This window comes from Serinus canaria, chromosome 26, assembly GCF_022539315.1.
Source record: "Serinus canaria isolate serCan28SL12 chromosome 26, serCan2020, whole genome shotgun sequence".
Lineage (NCBI taxonomy): Eukaryota > Metazoa > Chordata > Aves > Passeriformes > Fringillidae > Serinus > Serinus canaria.
The window spans coordinates 1639377-1656968 of NC_066339.1; the positions used below are offsets into that span (position 1 = coordinate 1639377).

At 61.9% G+C, this 17592-nt stretch overlaps 1 protein-coding gene across 2 annotated transcripts in view; it reads right to left on the reverse strand.

The window, feature by feature from the left end:
- The window catches only part of KIF21B (kinesin family member 21B), a 52154-nt gene extending 37796 nt beyond the window's left edge, over positions 1 to 14358 (reverse strand). For both annotated transcript variants that reach the window (XM_050985112.1, XM_050985111.1), the window contains exon 1: positions 14264 to 14358. In XM_050985112.1, the coding sequence (XP_050841069.1) occupies positions 14264 to 14301 (38 nt within the window). In that variant the 5' untranslated portion in view covers positions 14302 to 14358. The remainder of the gene's footprint in view (positions 1 to 14263) is intronic.
- Between the last annotated feature and the right edge of the window lie 3234 nt (positions 14359 to 17592).

The following is a 17592-nucleotide window of genomic DNA, read 5'->3' on the forward strand; positions in this document are numbered from 1 at the left end:
TGGCAGGGCTGGGCACAGACAGGAGCTGTGGCACCAGGTCAGCCCCAGCCTGGCAGAGTCAGGGCAGCCAGGCCAGCACAGCCCCGCTCACAGACACATCAAACCACAGCTAAAAAGCTTGAAATGCAAAATGCAAAACCACAACAAGACAAAACAGTCCTCACCGTTTGAAGCAAACACCACCCAGCCCAAAAGCTGTCCCCAGCCTTGGACTCGCCAATGGGACCGGGACAGGCGAGGCTGAGCTGGCTCCTGGCTTAGGCAGAGCCTGACCCACCCATCACATCCCACCCACTGCACCCAACCCCTGCCTGGGAATGTGAGAGCAGAGCAGGACCTGCACACACTGCCCCTCTGCAGGGCTGCACAGCTCTGCCCCTCTGCACAGCTCTGCCCCTCTGCAGGGCTGCACAGACACTGCCCCTCTGCACAGACACTGCCCCTCTGCAGGGCTGCACAGACACTGCCCCTCTGCACAGCTCTGCCCCTCTGCAGGGCTGCACAGCTCTGCCCCTCTGCACAGCTCTGCCCCTCTGCAGGGCTGCACAGCTCTGCCCCTCTGCAGGGCTGCACAGACACTGCCCCTCTGCACAGCTCTGCCCCTGTGCAGGGCTGCACAGACACTGCCCCTCTGCACAGCTCTGCCCCTCTGCAGGGCTGCACAGACACTGCCCCTCTGCACAGGCACTGCCCCTCTGCAGGGCTGCACAGACACTGCCCCTCTGCACACACACTGCCCCTCTGCACACACACTGCCCCTCGGCAGGGCTGCACACACACTGCCCCTCTGCACACACACTACCCCTCTGCACACACACTGCCCCTCTGCACACGCTCTGCCCCTCTGCAGGGCTGCACACACACTGCCCCTCTGCACACACACTGCCCCTCTGCACAGCTCTGCCCCTCTGCACAGACACTGCCCCTCTGCACACACACTGCCCCTCTGCAGGGCTGCACAGACACTGCCCCTCCTGCTCGCCTCTGCAGGGCTGCACACACCACTCCCCTCTGCACAGCTCTGCCCCCTCTGCAGGGCTGCACAGACACTGCCCTCTCCCAGGGCTGCCACACGACATGCCCCTCTGCACGGCTCTGCCCCGCTGCAGGGCTGCACGACACTGCCCTCTGCACACCCTCTGCCCCTCTGCAGGCGCACAGACCATGCCCCTCTGCAACAGGGCTCTGCCCCCTCGCTGAGGGACGGCACACACACTGCCCCTCTGACACCACACTGCCGCCTCGGCCAGGGGCTGCACCCCACGCCCCTCTGCACACCACTGCCCTTGCAGGGTGCACACACCACTGCCCTCTCTACAGCTCTGCCCCTTGCAGGGCTGCCACACACTGCCCCCTCTGCCACACACACGGCCCTCTCGGGCTGCACAGCACTGCCCCTCTGCACACACACTGCCCCTCTGCAGGGCTGCACACACACGGCCGCCTCTGCACCACACTGCCCCTCGGCAGGGCTGCACAGCTCTGCCTGTGGTGATGCACCGGCTGCAGGAAGCCGGGGGCTCCCAGGGGACTCATGGAGAAAGGAGTTTGGAGCCAAAGCCGTGCAGATAGCTCTCATTAGTGCTAATGACTGCACAGCTCCTGTCCCTGGGTGCTCCATAAACACAGCTATTAATTCCTTCAAACCACATCCCTGGCAAGCCACATCCAGACCTGAGCAGCCCCTGTGTGCACTGGGACTCAGAATCAGGAATCTCCTGGGCTGGCAGGGACCCACCAGGACCATCCAGTCCAAACCCTGCCCTGCCCAGACACCCAGCAATCCCACCCTGGGAATCCCTGGCAGCGCTGGCCAAACCCTCCTGGAGCTCTGGCAGCCTCGGGGCCGTGCCCATTCTCTGGGGAGCCTGGGCAGTGCCAGCACCCTCTGGGGGAAGAACCTTTCCTGAGATCCAACCCAAACCTGCCCTGGCACAGCTTCATGCGTGCGTCTGATCCTCACCCACCCAGGAGCGAGGCGCAGGAGGGTCCTGGGCTGTGTTTGGGGCACAGGGTGTCCCTGGCAGGGCAGGCAGTGCCCAGCACCCTGCACCCCTCACCCCACACAGCAGGCACATGGGAACTGCTCTGTGCCTCTGTGGATATATTTAGCTCAGCAGCCACAATAAAAAGCAGCTTCTGATGTGCTCAGTCCCAGACTCGTTCCTGTCGCCTTCCCAGGGTTCCACCCTCCTCCAGAAAAAATTATCCCTGACTTTAATTACTTTTGGAGCAAGATGATGTGCTTCCCCCATCCCCGCCCCAGACATGAACAGCAACTGCAGCCCCAGGGAATGGGCAGAGGAACCAACTGGAGCCACAAAACGTTTGGGAATTTTTTTCCATCTCAGGAAAAACGAGAGCAGGTTTTCAGCAAAACAGTTCTTTGTCTCTTCACTCCTCCCAGGGGGTTAAATACCTGCAAGGGGGGTTTGGACCAGCAGTGCTAGAGGGGTGTGCACACACAAATTTTCCACAGGGTATTTAGAAACCACTTTGAGCCTGGCCATGCTGTGCTGTTCCAGTGCTCATAGACCAACACCAACATCTGCCCCATTCCCCAAACCTCGCTGCCCAGCCAGCTCCAAGCACCCCAGAGACCCATCCCTCACCCTGGCTCTCCCAGCCACGGGAGCTGTGGGGCTGGGGAGGACCCACGTGCCAGTCCCCAGTGTGCTCCCCCATGCCATCCTCCCCCATCTCCCCAGCACCAGAGAGACACTGGAGATGCAGGAATCCCCCAGGGAGATCCTGCTCCTCAGGCAATTGGCCAAGCCTCACCCAGGGATGTCCCTGGGAGCTGCTGCCAGCTGGTGGACAAACACTACAGACTGCAATGAGAGTGGATGAGTGCAGCAAGAGGGCAAGGACAGGCACCAGCTACCAAAACTCACATGGGAAAGCACAGAGACATCACAAAGCATCTTGGGGGCCTGGTGCAGCCACCAGGAGATACCTCAGAGGGTTTCTCTAGGCCAGTGCAGCTCCTCCTGCTCCCCAGTGTCCAATTGCCCCAGCTCTCCTGCACCAGTGGTGCACGCCTGCTCTCTCAGGAATCCCACCAGGCTGGGAACTGGGCAATGTGAGACCCTGGTTGGGCAGGGAGGTGTTCATGTGTAGTTCCAAGCCATGCCCAGGCACCATGACACCTCCAAATGTAGAATCATGGAATTGGTTGGGTTGAAAACACCTTCTAAGCCCAACCATTCCCCAGCTCTGCATGTTCACCACAAACTATGTCCCCAAGTGCCACACCCACACATATTTCAAGCACCCTCAGCGGATGGCAACTCCACCACTGCCCTGGGCAGCTGTGCCTGACCACCCTATCAAGGAGGAAATTTTTCTTAATATCCAACCTAAACCTCCTCAGGACAACTTGAGGCAATTTCCTCTCCTCCTGTCCTGTTCCCTGGGAGCAGAACTCAACATCCCTCTGGCTGCCCCCTCCTGTCAGGAGTTGTGCAGAGCCAGGAGGTTCCCCCTGAGCCTCCTCTTCTCCAGGCTGAGACCCCCCAGCTCCTCCTGGAGCTCCAGACCCTTCCCCAGTGCCATTCCCTTTTCTGGACATGCTCCAGACCATCCATGTCCTTCTTGTGAGGGTTCCCCAGGGCTGGAGGTGCCTCAGCAGTGCCCAACTCACAGGGATGGGCACTGCCCTGATCCTATAGCTGGTACAAGCCAAGTGCCATTGGCCTTCTTGGCCACCTGGGCTCATGGTCAGGCACCACTGACCAGCATCCCCCAGGTCCTTTCCTGCCAGCAGCTTTCCAGCCAAACATGACAATCCCCACAGCACCAGCCCAGGTTTCTCCTTGGCCCTGTTCTCAACCCCAGCTGGTAATGCTGCAGAGGTCACAGTGCTTGCCATCCTCTGCCTGAGCTTCCCACCTTCTCCAACAGAGATGAGCAACTTCAGTGGCCATAAAGTCACCATCTGAGTGTGTTCTGGCACTCCTTGACCCTACCACTACCAAAAAAGAAGGAAGGAGAAAGACAGCAGGACCAGCACCACACCAAGCCCTCAGCTCCCTGCCCTGATGGTGACAAGGAACAGAGAGCCAGGACTGAGCTGCACAGTCCCAGCCAAACACTCCTGCCAAGAAAACCTTCCCAGGCAGGCAGTGCAGCAGGCAGGAGGTGGAAGGACGGATGGATGGACACACAGAGGGGCAGGCAGGGGTGCAGAACACCCCTCCCCAGCCGGCAGCTCCCGCTGGGTGATGACGGGCTCCCAGCAGGAGCCTGATCCAGCAGCAGCATCCCAAGGCATCAGCACGAGCCACGCAGGGACACACACAAAGGGGAGCCCGGCTGGAGCGTCCCCAGCGCTGCCCTTGCCCTCTGTGCCAGGCTGGCAGGCTCTGAAAGCGCTGTCTCCATGGCGGGGCTGCCGCAGCCACCGAGCATCTGCGAGGAGGGAGGGCGGGGACGGGCTCCTGCTACCCGAGGGGCAGGAGCTGAGCACAGGAGCTCGGGCAGGCACAAAGGCTGAGCTGTTCTGCACCGCTGCCCCGTGCCAGGCCGGGGGGAGCGCAGGAGGGGCTGGGAGCCAAGTGCCAGGTGGGCACTGAGAGGCAGCTCCACGGGCAGGGTCAGCCTGGGGGTCCCTGATCCCTCCTGGGAGGGATCTCCCCAATCCAGCATCTCGAGCCCTACAAGAGGCACAGAGATGGGATCAGCTGGGCACTGCCAGTATCCCCAGTGAGGGCTGCACACACCATGGCAGCCCCAGCCTCCTGCACTCTGAAGGGAGCCGTCTCCTTGCATGGGAAAGCACAGCCTGGCTGACGTGGACTGCTGGGTTCATGTCCTCCTCACACAACTGTCCCAGCTTCCTGTCTCCCAGCCCAGCACCACGACAGCCCCAAGGGGCTCAGAGCATCCTCTGGCCCCCAGCACTTGGCCAAAGCCAGCAGCACACTCCCACAGCCCTCCAGCACAGAGGCAGAGCCGTGAGAGTCCCACCCCACCAAACTGCCTGCGGGCACACAGCAGGCAACACCGCCCTGCTGAGACACAGCTGCCATGGGGCAGGGGCAGAGGGACCCGCATCCATCCCCCAGGATCACCCATGTCACACAGGGGCTGCTTCACCTCACAGGGAGCCTGAGCACACACACCCTACAGCATTTCCCAGCACTGTCGGGGAGCTGTAGGGCAGCTGCTCACAGACTGGGGGATCACACAGAGCTCCTGTCCCTCCAAGACCTCTCTGCAAGCTGCCTGCAGACCCTACAAAGAGCTGTTCCTCTTTCCTCTCAGGGAGGCTGCCCAGCCAGGAAGGGCTGGCTGCCCAGGGAGCAGAGCCAGAGAGCTGGAGAGTGATGGGTGGAAGAGTTCCATGGGATTTTCCCACTCTGTGCCAGGCCCCAGATGCTCACAGCCACCACCTCTTGTCCACCTCGTCTGCAGAGGGGCAAGGCTGCCCACAGCACTGCTGCTGAGGCACTGCCCCTCCCCCAGGCACAGGATCAGCCTCTGTGGGCTGGCAGAGCTGGAGCTGGCAGAGCCCACCAGGGGCACAGCCCAGCTCTGTGAGCCTGTCAGGACAGGTGGGCTGGGCAAGCCCAGACAGCCCCTGGCTCCTCTCCCCACACTCATTCTGCCTGCACTCATTCTGCTCCTGTCTCTGCTCCCACATCACCTGTGCTCACCCCACATCCCACACCATCTGCATTCACCCCACTCCATCCCCCTACCCCCTGTGCCTGCCCTGCTCCCATCCCCACTCCCCCCTGGCCCCAGCTCTGCTCCCAGGAGAACCAGCCCCCTCCAGCTCCCCCAGCATCAGAGCTGCAGGAGCAGCTGCCCAGCAGCCCAGCCCTGCACAGAGCCCCTGCCAGCCCTGCTGTCCTCGCTGCTCCCCAGCTTCACCCTCCTCTGCCCCACGGCTGCTGCCCACGCTGTGCTGCTGCCCTGTGATCCCACCATCAGCCCAGGGCAGCCAGCAGGAGCAGCTCTCTCATCCTCCAGTGCTCTCCCAGGACATTTCATGGGCACCACAGACCCAGCACCACCCACCCAGCTGTGTGGGGCTCTCAGCTTGGCCAAGCAGCTCCCCAGGCTAGCATCAGAACAAAGTGCTCCAGGTTTTCCCACACCTCAAGTATGGATGGGGCTGCCCACCCTCCCCAATGTCTCCCCAGGCCCAGATCCCATAGGAGAATCTTCCTCTTGCCTGGGAAAGGATCTCCCAGCCCCATTCTGCCTGAGCATGGGGACCAGGGAGAGGGCTGGCTGCCAAGGGCTGCCTCTCTGCACACAGGTTATATTGGACACAAACCAAGACAAAGTTCAGCATTTAATTACCACGGCAGGGAAGTGGCTTAGCAATCAGAGAAAATTGAATCAGGCTCCCTGGAGACTGCCAGGTCTGGTCAGCAAACAGTCCAATTAAGAGATATAGCCAGGCACCTCCCAGAGCAGCGGGCACAGCACAGAGACCCCTGTGCCCCAGACAAACCCTGCCAAGGCAGGGTGCCACAGCTAGCATGACTGGATCAGCACTGGGCCAAGACAGAGCCCCTGGAGACCCCACAGAGCTGGGTGCACCCAGAGCCCCACTGGGCACAGCCCAAAGGGGGACATGCCTCTACATCCCTGCCCCAAGGAACCCACCCCAACACCACCCAGCCTGCTCCTGTGCAGGGCAAGCCTGCCTCACACCCCATAGCCCCCTGGGCTACCCCTAATCCACCACTCCAGACTTTCCCAGGCTTAGGGAAACCTTTAAATCAGGCCGTGGCAGGCACCATGTGCTGCTCATTAGCTCTGGCAGGAGCACGGGGCTGTGAGCTGCACCATCTGCTCTGTGCTGGGACCATGGCAAGCTGAAGGACATACACAGGCCAGCAGCAGGGACACCCAGCCCGTGGCAGGGACCAGCAGGGACACCCAGCCCATGGCAGGGACACCTAGCCTGTGGCAGGGACCAGCAGGGACACCCAGCCCATGGCAGGGAGACCCAGCCTGTGGCAGGGACCAGCAGGGACACCCAGCCCGTGACAAGCACACCCAGCCTGTGGCAGGGACACCCAGCAGGGCCCAGGGGGTGCAGGGGAGAGGGGAGCAGAGCCAATGCAGTTTGGGGTCTCCCTGGACTCCAGCTTCACCCCTGTAAGTGCCTTAGCCCAGCCAAGGGGAGCAGCACGAGGATGTCTGCACACAACAGAGCCAGCACAGTCACCTGTGAAGGGTGCAGTGTCACCAAACACCACTGGGTGGGAACACATGTGTGACAGCACATATGATGGGACACACGCCCCAGCAGGGCCCCAGCTCCCCTCCAGCCATGCAAAGCAGCCCCAAAACCAGCCTCAGCAGCAGTGTGGCAATGAACAGGGAGTTAAAGGAAACCATCACTCACCCACAGACCCTGCCAGCCCATCAGCCTGAGCCTGCCAAGCACAGCAACCCCCAGGCTGATGGGCACAGAGGGACACACCTCCCCTAACCCTGAGCCAGCTCTGCACCCCAGCACAGAGCCTCCCCTTCCCCCCAGCTCAGCAAATCCCACCCACAGGATCTCCCCCTTTCCCAGGAGCCCCTGCCAGGTCCCCGTGTCCCAGTTCAGCCCAGCAGCCCTTTGGGGTGCCCCTGCTGGGGATAAGGCTGCCCTGGAGCCAGGGCTGGCAGCCTCCCAGGGCCCTCCAGGAAACAACAGCCTGACCTGGGCAGAGGACTCTGCAGCCCCAGAGCCCAGCAGGAACACCAGAGCAAAACTGCCCACAAGACATGGGAGCAACTGGTACAAAAGAGGTGCCTCTCCAGCCCCTCCCCAAAATACAAATAAAGGGATAAAAATATCAATAAATAAATGGATATAAAAGGATATGAATAATATGTATTTATATAAATACATAAAAGGATAAAAAGAAATAAAAATACAGAAAATTATATATAAATTAAATATATAATATATAAATAAATTACATAATAAAAATAAAAATAAATAAATAGATAAAAATAACTAGAAATAAATGCATACAATTATATATAGAATAAAAATATATATCATTTGATATAAATAAAATAAATACAAATACATTGATAAAATAAATATTAACAAATATTTTTATAGAATAAGCATGTATATAAATTTATATAAATAAATAAATAAAATTATAAATAAATATAAATAAATAAATGCCAAGCCGTTGGCCAGCAGGGATACTCTGAAGTACCCAGGAGCAAATGCAGTCCCTCATCTGGACAAGGAACAGAGGACATTTTGACCTAATGCCCCCCTCAGGCAGGTGCAGCCTGAAGAAATGGATGAGCAGAGACCACAGCACCATGGACCAGCTGGCCAGCCATGCAACACTGGGCCAGGGAACTCGGTGCTTGAAGGCATGGGGAAGAGGAGGAGCAGTTCAGCTCCCTGCCAGCATCCCAGAGCAGGGATGGGAACATCCCACTGCCAAAGCTGGGCATGGGCAGCGGGCAGGGAGGTGCCCACAGCCCCACAGGGCACAGGACAGCACCAGGCTCCACCACAGCAGGCTGTGACAAGGAATCTTCCCACCCATGTCAGGCTGCAAGGAGCTGCAGGGCTGGGAAAGGGAATCCCCCAGTGCTGGGGCTCAGCTCTGAGCCCTCCCTAGCAATGGGGGTGGTGGCTGTCTGGCACCCACATGGAGAGAGCAGAGGGGCAGATCCTGAGCAAGAGGAGGCACCTGCACCCCACAGCAGTGCAGGGGACACAAGCACGCACCAGGGATGGCTCCTGCTCTGCCCAGAGAGGGAAGGGGTGCCAGGCAGGTGCCAGGCACTGTCCCTTCCACCAAGCCACAGTAAAACCCATCAGCAGCTGCCCAGGGTGCAGAGGAAGCCCCTGCAGACTGATCTCCTGCAGCAGACCCCAGCAGCATCACCCTCACAATCCAGCACATCCCAAACCTGCTGGCTGTTTATCCAGTGCCCTCACAATCCAGCACATCCCAAACCTGCTGGCTGTTTATCCAGTGCCATCGGGTGTTTTGACAGCCTCCAGCAGGAAACAGCCCTGTGGGACCACCGGGGCCACCCCCACCCCCAGCAGGAACAGCAGCAGAGCGCTGGCCAGGCCTGGCTCTGTGATTCACCCCGGGCTCACAGAGGATATCTCCTTCCCTCCCCTGGGGCCAGGAGCCATGTTTCTGACAGCTTTGTTTGGGGCTTCATCTGCAATTTTCTCCTGCCTCCAATTTCATTGCTGAGGCAGCAGCTGGCTCCGTCCTCAGACTGATCCTTGGGAGGCCCTGGGCTCTGCTGAGGCTCCAGGGTGCTCAGCTGAGTGCCCTGCCATGGCTGATGTGTGCAGGCAACAAACCCTGCCCGAGCTGTTTGCTGTGGGCGCTGCACATCCGGGGGTGCAGCCCTGCTCCCCCCCCACGTCTCCATCCCCTTTGAGCATTTCTGCTGTAAATCCGATTGAGTGCCTGGCTGGAGGCAGGCACAGAGCCCACACCCGGGCTCAGCACCCCAGAGCCCAGCGTGCTCCCGAAAAGCTCCCTCCAGGCTGGGGAACTGCTGTCCCCCTGCTCTGGGAACACACAGCCCCGAGTCACAGCGGGCTGCAGAGCCCCAAAATGAAAGCAGAGCAGCAGCTCCAGCAGCAGAACACCCACAGGATGGGGCAGGGCCCTCTGCCGTGGCTGAGCTGCCCTCAGCAGGTGCAAAGGGTGGAGAGGAAGGGGCTAGGCGCCCACAGCACTGGTTTGCCAGCCCAGCAGCCTGAGGATGGAGCAGCCTCCTGGGATCAGGGCTGCCCTTGCCCCTGCAGATGGCAGACAGAGCACCCTAGGGCTGTGCCCAGCACCACCATGGGCTGCTCCCCTCCCCCCTTCCCCTCCCCCTCCAGGAGACAGTCACATCCCGTGCCTTGGGGTGGAATTGATTGCCTTATCTCTCCCTGCACAGCTGTAACAGCTGAGCAAAGCCAGGCCAGTATCAGCCAAAGCTGGCAAGAGCCAGTGGCCCCCAGGACCACACCAGAGGGCTCCAAGGCACAGCTGCAGCAGGGAGGGGATGGAGGGCAGCAGGTACCAGGGCTGCACCCTCCCTCTCCCCACTGGGGCCCCTGGGCAGCACGGACAGTGGCACAAATTGGGTTCACACCACCTTTCCACTGGACCCAAATCCACCCCAGAACAGCTAATGTGGACAGCTTCACTTCCTCAGCGAGTGACCCCAGCTGGTAGCAGACACTCTGGGCTCACAGAAAGCATCCCAGCAGGCAGAGAGCCCCAGCCATGGGGCACCAGAGGTGCCAGCACCCTGTTAGGGCTGGAGCCCAGCTGATCCCACCACCAGGCCACTGCCAGCTCAGCCTCTTGGCCGGAGCACCCCGAGGGTGTACGATGATGAGGGCAGGGGACTCTGAGGAAGAGCTGGGAGTCCCTCCCCGAGGGTGTATGAAGATGAGGGCAGGGGGACTCTGAGGAAGAGCTGAAAATCCCTCCCCAAGGCACCAGCCACACACAGGCTCTGGTGAGGGCCACAGAGCATCGCAGCAGGGCAGCCGTGAGAGCAGCAGAGCACTGGAGGTTGCAGAGTTTAAATAAACTTGAAATACGACTCAACTTCCTTCCCCAATTTCACAAGCTCCGTTTCCTGCGTCTCCTCGGCAGGCCAGGCATGCTCAGTGCCATGGCAGCTCTGGCACAGGGGATGCTGCTCTCTCTCAAAGCAGCCAGGCTGGAGGTGCCCTCAGGGAGCAGCTCTGCAGCCAGCCAGGCCACTCAGGCCTCCAGCCAAGCAGTTTAATGGCTTGGGGGTCAATACATGCCATCAGCCCTGCCTGACACTGCAGAACTACTGGGCTGAGCTCTGCTTCCTGCAAGCAGCACAGTCAGTGCCATGGCCTGGCTCCCTGCGGCTGCAGGAGCTGGCAGCACCTGGAGGGGCTGTGGGGACAGGGGCTGCTGAGGGGCACCAGCCTCAAATTCCTGTGCCAAGCCTCAAGCCAAACCTCCTGGAGAGAGGGCAGGAGAGGGGAGCTGCTGCACGGGCTGCATTGCAGGCACCCGTTTGAAGGTCACCTACAAGGAGGAAGCAGCGGCTGCTGCTGAGGAGGGTTGGCCCCCAGGCCTTGCTCTGCACCACCATGGCAGGAGGCAGCTCCCTGCAGGCACCGCTGCCCCAGCATGGCCTGGCTGAGGCACAGCCCGGTGCCAGCTCCTTCCTGCCCCAGGAGACAGAGGGACACACTCAGAACCTGCCCCAGGAGACACAGGAACACTCAGAACCTGCCCCAGGAGACACAATGACACATTCAGAATCTGCCCCAGGAAACATCAGCACACTCAGAACCTGCCCCAGGAGACACAGGAACACTGGGAACCTGCCCCAGGAGACACAATGACACACTCACGAGTCACACTCCAGGCTAAGGGGCAAGCAAAGCAGACCCTGCTGGCAGGGAGGGCGAGGGCCAGGGCAGGATCCAGCCCTGCCCTTGCAGACACTGCAGCTCTGAGCTGTAGGTACAAGGTACAGGAAGAAATCAGCCCCTGGGCCAGGAGGAGCTGCTGGGCCTGCATTTCCTTCTGCTGACAGCAGCACTGCTGCAGGTACCAGCCATTTCCCTCCTAGCACGTGGGAAGCCTAAACCAGGTCCCCACAGCTCAGCTCCCAGGCTCTTTGGAGCCCAGTGCAAAGGGGGCAGACGAGGGTCTCCAGGAGAAGATGGGAGCCTGTGAGGCTGACAGTGAAACACCACAGCATCTCTCCAACCTTCCCCTGCCAGATCAAGGCAATCAGCAGGAACTGGGATGCACAGATCAGCATCTCTGTTCAACTGTCCCTACTCCTCCCCCCCTGGGACCACAGAGATGGGTCCTGATGGCTGTGGCACCTCTTGACATCAGCTGGATCATCCCCAGCAACACCACCATCACTTCCCAGTGTCCTTGGCCCTTCCCCAGGTCCCACCTCCCTCCCACCAGCAGCACAGAGACCCCAAAGAAAGACACAGAGACCCCAAAGAAACAGCACAGCTGGCCCATTCATGTTATTATCAAGGGACAAAAGGGGAGCTTTGATCCGTGTCCTGCTGCATCCCAGAAACATTCAATCTCCTCTGTGCTGTGACGGCTGAAAGAGGGATCTGAGGCAGGTTTATTTCAAGGGTCTTAGAGAATCCTGCAGCCTGACTGCTCCACCGGCAGGGTGTCACCAGCACTGACAAAGGAAAACCTCGCTCTGCTCCAAGCCCGGGACAGGAGGGGACCCAGCCCCAGCCCCCCGGGGCTGCTGTGGCAGAAAAGGTGGGTGGTCTGCGGGGAGAGCAGCTCAGCCTTTGCACACTCAGCTTAGCATCAGAGCCACCTTCCTGCACGGCGTCATAACCTGAAGGCTTTGTTTGCAGCCTCCTCGCTGCCAGCCCTGCTCCTTTGTCCTCCCGACCCACCTCCAGCACCACATCCCGCCGTGTGCCCAGCTCTCACCAGCTGCTCTGAGCGGGATGTTGGCTCACTCCCTCAAGGAAGGGGTGCAAGAGGGCTGGAGCTCTCCCCCCTGCCTGGATCCTCACCATGAGCGCCCCAGCCCCACTGCAATGCTGCACACCCCAGCCACCTCCCTGCTGCGGTCCCCTAGCCAGGCACCAGCCAGCCCAGGACACCAGGGCTGGAGGGGACCTGAGGGATTTGGAGAGCCCCGCAGAAAGGACTCCACAGCCGCCATGCCGCGGGACACCCACCCCATCCCCAGGATGCTGTTAAAAGGCATCATCTCCAGAGAAATGCAGGATGGAGACGGGAAGAGTCCGGCCAGGAGGAAATCCCACCCCCACGGTCGGCATTAAGTCGGTTCCCGGGTCAGTGTCCTGGCACAGACACTCTGTCCTGGCACAGCCCCCTGCCCCTGTGCAGCCACCCCAGCACAGCCGCAGCAGGGGCTGCCGTCACTCCTGCAGCTCCCCCATCCTTCACAGCCAAAGCCTGGCCTCGACCCTCGGCCTTTTCAGAGGAGAACGGCAAAAAATCCCCTGGGGCTGCTGCGAGGGCGAGCAGGATGGAGGGGCAGGGGGAGCTGGGAGGTGTCGCGGTGCACACACACACGCGTGCACACGCACACAGCCCGCACACCCGCGTGCACACGCACACACAGCCCCACACCCACCGCTCTCCCTCCATCACTGCCGCTGCACCAGCAGCATCTTTTGTGCTGCCGCTCCGAGCAGGCAGGGCGCGGGCAGTGCCCCCCGGACCCCCGCACGGTGCCCGCAGCCGCCAGCCCGCCCTGCCCGTGCCGGCGGGGGCACGGGGCTCAGAGCGGGGGGAGGCACGGCGTGTCCGCTGCGGGACGGGCTGCGGGGCCGGGCTCCCACGGGGTCCCATCCGCTCCGCCACCACCACGGGCCCGGCAGATGCGGCTGCCCCGGCACAAGCACGGGGCGAGCGGGGTCGGCCGGTGCCTTCCCCCGCGGGACGGCGGCTCCGGTCCCGGTCCGGGCAGGGTTCCGCGGTGCCGCTCCGTGGGATTGGGATCCCCTCTTTCGGCGGGGACTCCTTCCTCTCGAGGAGCCGGGAGCGGCAGAGCCCCGCCGCCGTGCACGGGCCGGGCACGGCGCTCACAAAGACCAGGGTGACACGGGGGAGTGTCACCGTTCCCGCGGGGTTCGGTCTTGTCCGGCCCACGCCCCCCGAGCTCCCGCAGCCCCCCGAGCCCCGGGGGGCTCCGAGGCCCCCAGCAGCTCTTCTGAGAGGTGCGGGGCTGCAGGCGCATTGTTTCCAGCACAAAGGACACCGAGATACCGCATCGCTTCCCACCTCCCAGCGGGGGCGGAGGCGGGCAGGGAGCCCCCACAATGCCCGGCATCCCGGTGACACTTCGGACGGCCAAAGCCTCCCGCGCAGCAGCCGGGAGCTGCCCAGGCTGGGCGCCCGCCGGCTCTGCAGGTGGAGGCGCCGGGGGTCCCGGTCTCGCCCTCCGCCGGCCACGGGGGATGGCGGGCGGTGGGGGCGGGTGGAGGGAAGGCAGCGCCGGGCTGCGCGGCGCGGGAGCCGGTGGGGAGAGGGGGGAGACATCCCGAAACGGTGCGGAGGGGGATGGGGAGGAGAGCGGCGAGGCCGCGGGGGTGCGGCAGAGACCGGCCCGGCGGGGTCTCACTGCCCCGGGCTGGGGGTCGGAGCCGAGCGGGCACCCAGCAACCCCCGCCTCGCAGCCGCAGCTGCCGCGCCCGCCCCGCCTTTCGGCACCGGTCCCGGCGCACCGAGCTCCGCGCAGCCCGGGACGCGCGGCCCGCTCCGCGGAAAGCGCCGATGGCCGCACTCACCTCACGGCCACCTTCACGCAGCTGTCCGGGGCCGCCATGGCCCCGCACGGCACCGCGGCCGCCGCTGCCCCGGAGCATCCGCGGGGCGGGAGGGGCGGGGCCGCGGGAGGGGCGGGACCGGCCCAGGTGCGGGGCGGGGCCGGGACAAGACACGCCCCCAGGGCCGGACCGCGAGCACGCGGCGGAGGGCGCGGGAACCCGCTCGGAGCCGGGACACACGGACACAGGGACAGACACACGGACAGGGACACAGGGACACACGGTCACAGGGACAGGGACACACGGACACAGGGACACACGGACACAGGGACAGACACACGGACAGGGACACACGGACACAGGGACAGGGACACAGGGACACACGGACAGGGACACAGGGACATACACACGGACACAGGGACACACGGTCACAGGGACAGGGACACACGGACACAGAGACACACAGACAGGGACACTCGGACACAGGGACAGGGACACACGGACACCGGGACACAGAGACAGGGACAGAGACACATGGACACAGGGACAGGGACACACGGACACAGGACAAAGGGACACGGACAGGGACACACGGACACAGGGACAGGGACACACGGTCACAGGGACACGGACACAGGGACAGACACACGGACAGGGACACGCGGTCACAGGGACACGGACACACGGACACAGGGACACACAGACAGGGACACTCGGATACAGGGACAGGAACACACGGACACCGGGACACAGGGACAGGGACAGAGACACACGGACACAGGGACAGGGACACACAGACACAGGACAATGGGACACGGACAGGGACAGATTCACACGGACACAGGGACACGGACAAAGGGACACACTGACACACGGACAGGGACACACGGACGCAGCGGGCACTGACACCCATTCACACTCACACTCGCAGCCCCTGCTGCCCTCTGCCGGGTCAGCGGCCCCGCTGCCGACTCCGCTGCTCCGCGATGTACCGGGGTGTACCGCGATTACCGGGGCTGCTCCCGACCGCACCGCTTGTCTCCACATGGTTGGCATCGCTCTGACTCCTCCTCGGCTCCGCCGGATCCTGTCCCCTCTGGTGCTGGGGGGGTGACACCGCGGAGCAGGAGGACACAGAGCAGGGCAGGACTGAGCTCGGAGCTCCTGTCAGAGCCCTCGCGACCGGGGCCTGGCAGCTCTTTGGGGTGTCCCAGGCTGGGGAGAGTCTATCCTCAGAGGACGTGGCACACCAGGACGGTGCCAGGTGCCAGCAGAGCTCCCCAGCATGCACAGTCCCTGCTGCAGGGCTGGGGTCTGCACAGCAAGCTTGGCACCCACCCAGCACAGGGCAGTGCGCAGAGAGCTGTGCCTACAGGGCCCTTGGAGCTGGTCTCAGGAGGCAGGTGAGGGATACACATCCAGAGGCCATCAGAGAGCAGGGCTGGAGGCAGACAAGCACTGGGGAGCTGAAGGAGTCCCTGTTCTGCCTTTCCTGAGTTGCACTCACATGCTGGGGCCAGACACAGGGCCTGGCTCTGAAGAGGGAAGGCTCTTCCAGCAAGGTGGGACCTGCAGGGCACTCCCAGCCCTGCAGGTTGGGGTCAACATCAGGGCAAATAGCAATGGAGCACGAGGGCAAACTGAGGCACTCAGAGGTTTCTATGGAGGAGCCCAGGCTGTATCCCGGGAGAGGGATAGCCAGGACACACAGCACTGATGGCTAGCAGCTGGTGGCTGATGGCTGGTGAGGCAGTGCTGTGCCCAGCACAGAGCCCAGCACCTGCCCTCTGCTCTGCAGTCTGGGTCCCTTCAGCCCATGCCCGTGTGTGCCCCTCCTAAGGTGCCAGCACCATGGGCCATGCACTCACAGGACTCTGCATCCTGCAGGAGCTCCTCAGCTCTGCTGGCAGGGGTAAGTCCCAGGACACCGTGTGCTGGTACAAAATCGTGGGGGTGACAGGACATGGCCTGTCTGCCTTCCTGCAAGGATGCGAGGAGCTGGTGTTCCTCTTTCTTTGTCCTGTGTTTGCAAGGTGCACAGTGCAGTTCTCAGTCTGAGCTGCTGGTTTTCCTGAGGCTGGACTCTTCAGAGTCCAGGCAGAGAGGGGCAGTGACTGTCTCCTGCTGTTTCTCTCCCACCCACATGCCAGCTGTACCACAAATCACACCTGTCCCTCAGTTCAGCCAGGATCAGCTGAAGAAAGACACACCACACACATACCTGGGACAGAGCAAATCATCCCCTGTGCAGCCCTAGATCAGCAGCAGAGGTGCAGAGTGCTATTGTCCCCACCATAGTGTCACCCATGATGTTTAGAGCCTCCAGTGACCACCCAAGTGATACATGCAGTTCTGCATCTCCCTAAACCCACCAGGAGACCACAACCACTGACCCCATGGTGTCCTTGGCACCCCCTGGCAGAGCAGCTGCCAGAGCAGAACTGCCAGCCCCCGTGCTCCTCCACCAGGGTGTGTGTGTGTGTGCGTGTGTGTGAGGGTGTGGGTGTCGGGGGGGTGGCTCCTGCCCCAGGGCACAGAAGCAAGAGGAAGGGGTGCAGCAGTGTCCCCCACACCGTCCATCTCTGCTGGCTGCATGCTGTGGGGGAAGCTGCACTGCCATGGGCAGGCACCAGCCTGGCTCTGCTGCTCAGGCTGCAGCTGGAGCTCAGGCAGTTCCCTTGACTGAGTCAATAAAAGCCATGCTGGGGAGCAGGCTGGCTCATTGATCTGCTCCTCCCCTGGGACCCATCCACTCTCTGCATTTTAATATATATTAGGTGATCAAGAGCCCCCCAGCTCCCAGTTAGGCTGGGCTGGGGGCCCTGGGGAGTGTGATCCTACTGAAGAGCTGGGCTGGGAGATGGGGCTGCGCCAGGGCTCAGCACCCTGACCCCATGGTGGGCACTGTGGGCACCCTGGGCAGCCCAGAGAGGAACAGCCTGCTCAGCACCAGCAGGCAGAGCTGGGAGCACTGCAGGAACAGCTCACACTCTCCTGGCCCATGCCCCACTGAGCTGTGGGATGGAGGGCAAGGGCTGAACGAGACCTTCCCAGGGACTGGGAGGAATGCCTGACCCCAAGAGCACAGTGTGGAGATAGTGGAAGGGGCAGAAATGGCATCACAGTGTCCAGCTCTCCCCTTGGCCAGCCCCAGGGCTGCTGCCCCAGCCCACACATGTTTTCACACCTCTGCCCCATTCCCCAGCTCCACACACAGCTGGGACAGGGAGCCAAGAAGACCCCAGGCTCCATTTTGCAGCCCAGTTCCTGGCACATCTTCTCACAGGCCAGACTTGACTGCAGGCTCCAGCAGAGACACAAGGATGCAGGGTCCAGCTGCTGGGATCAGG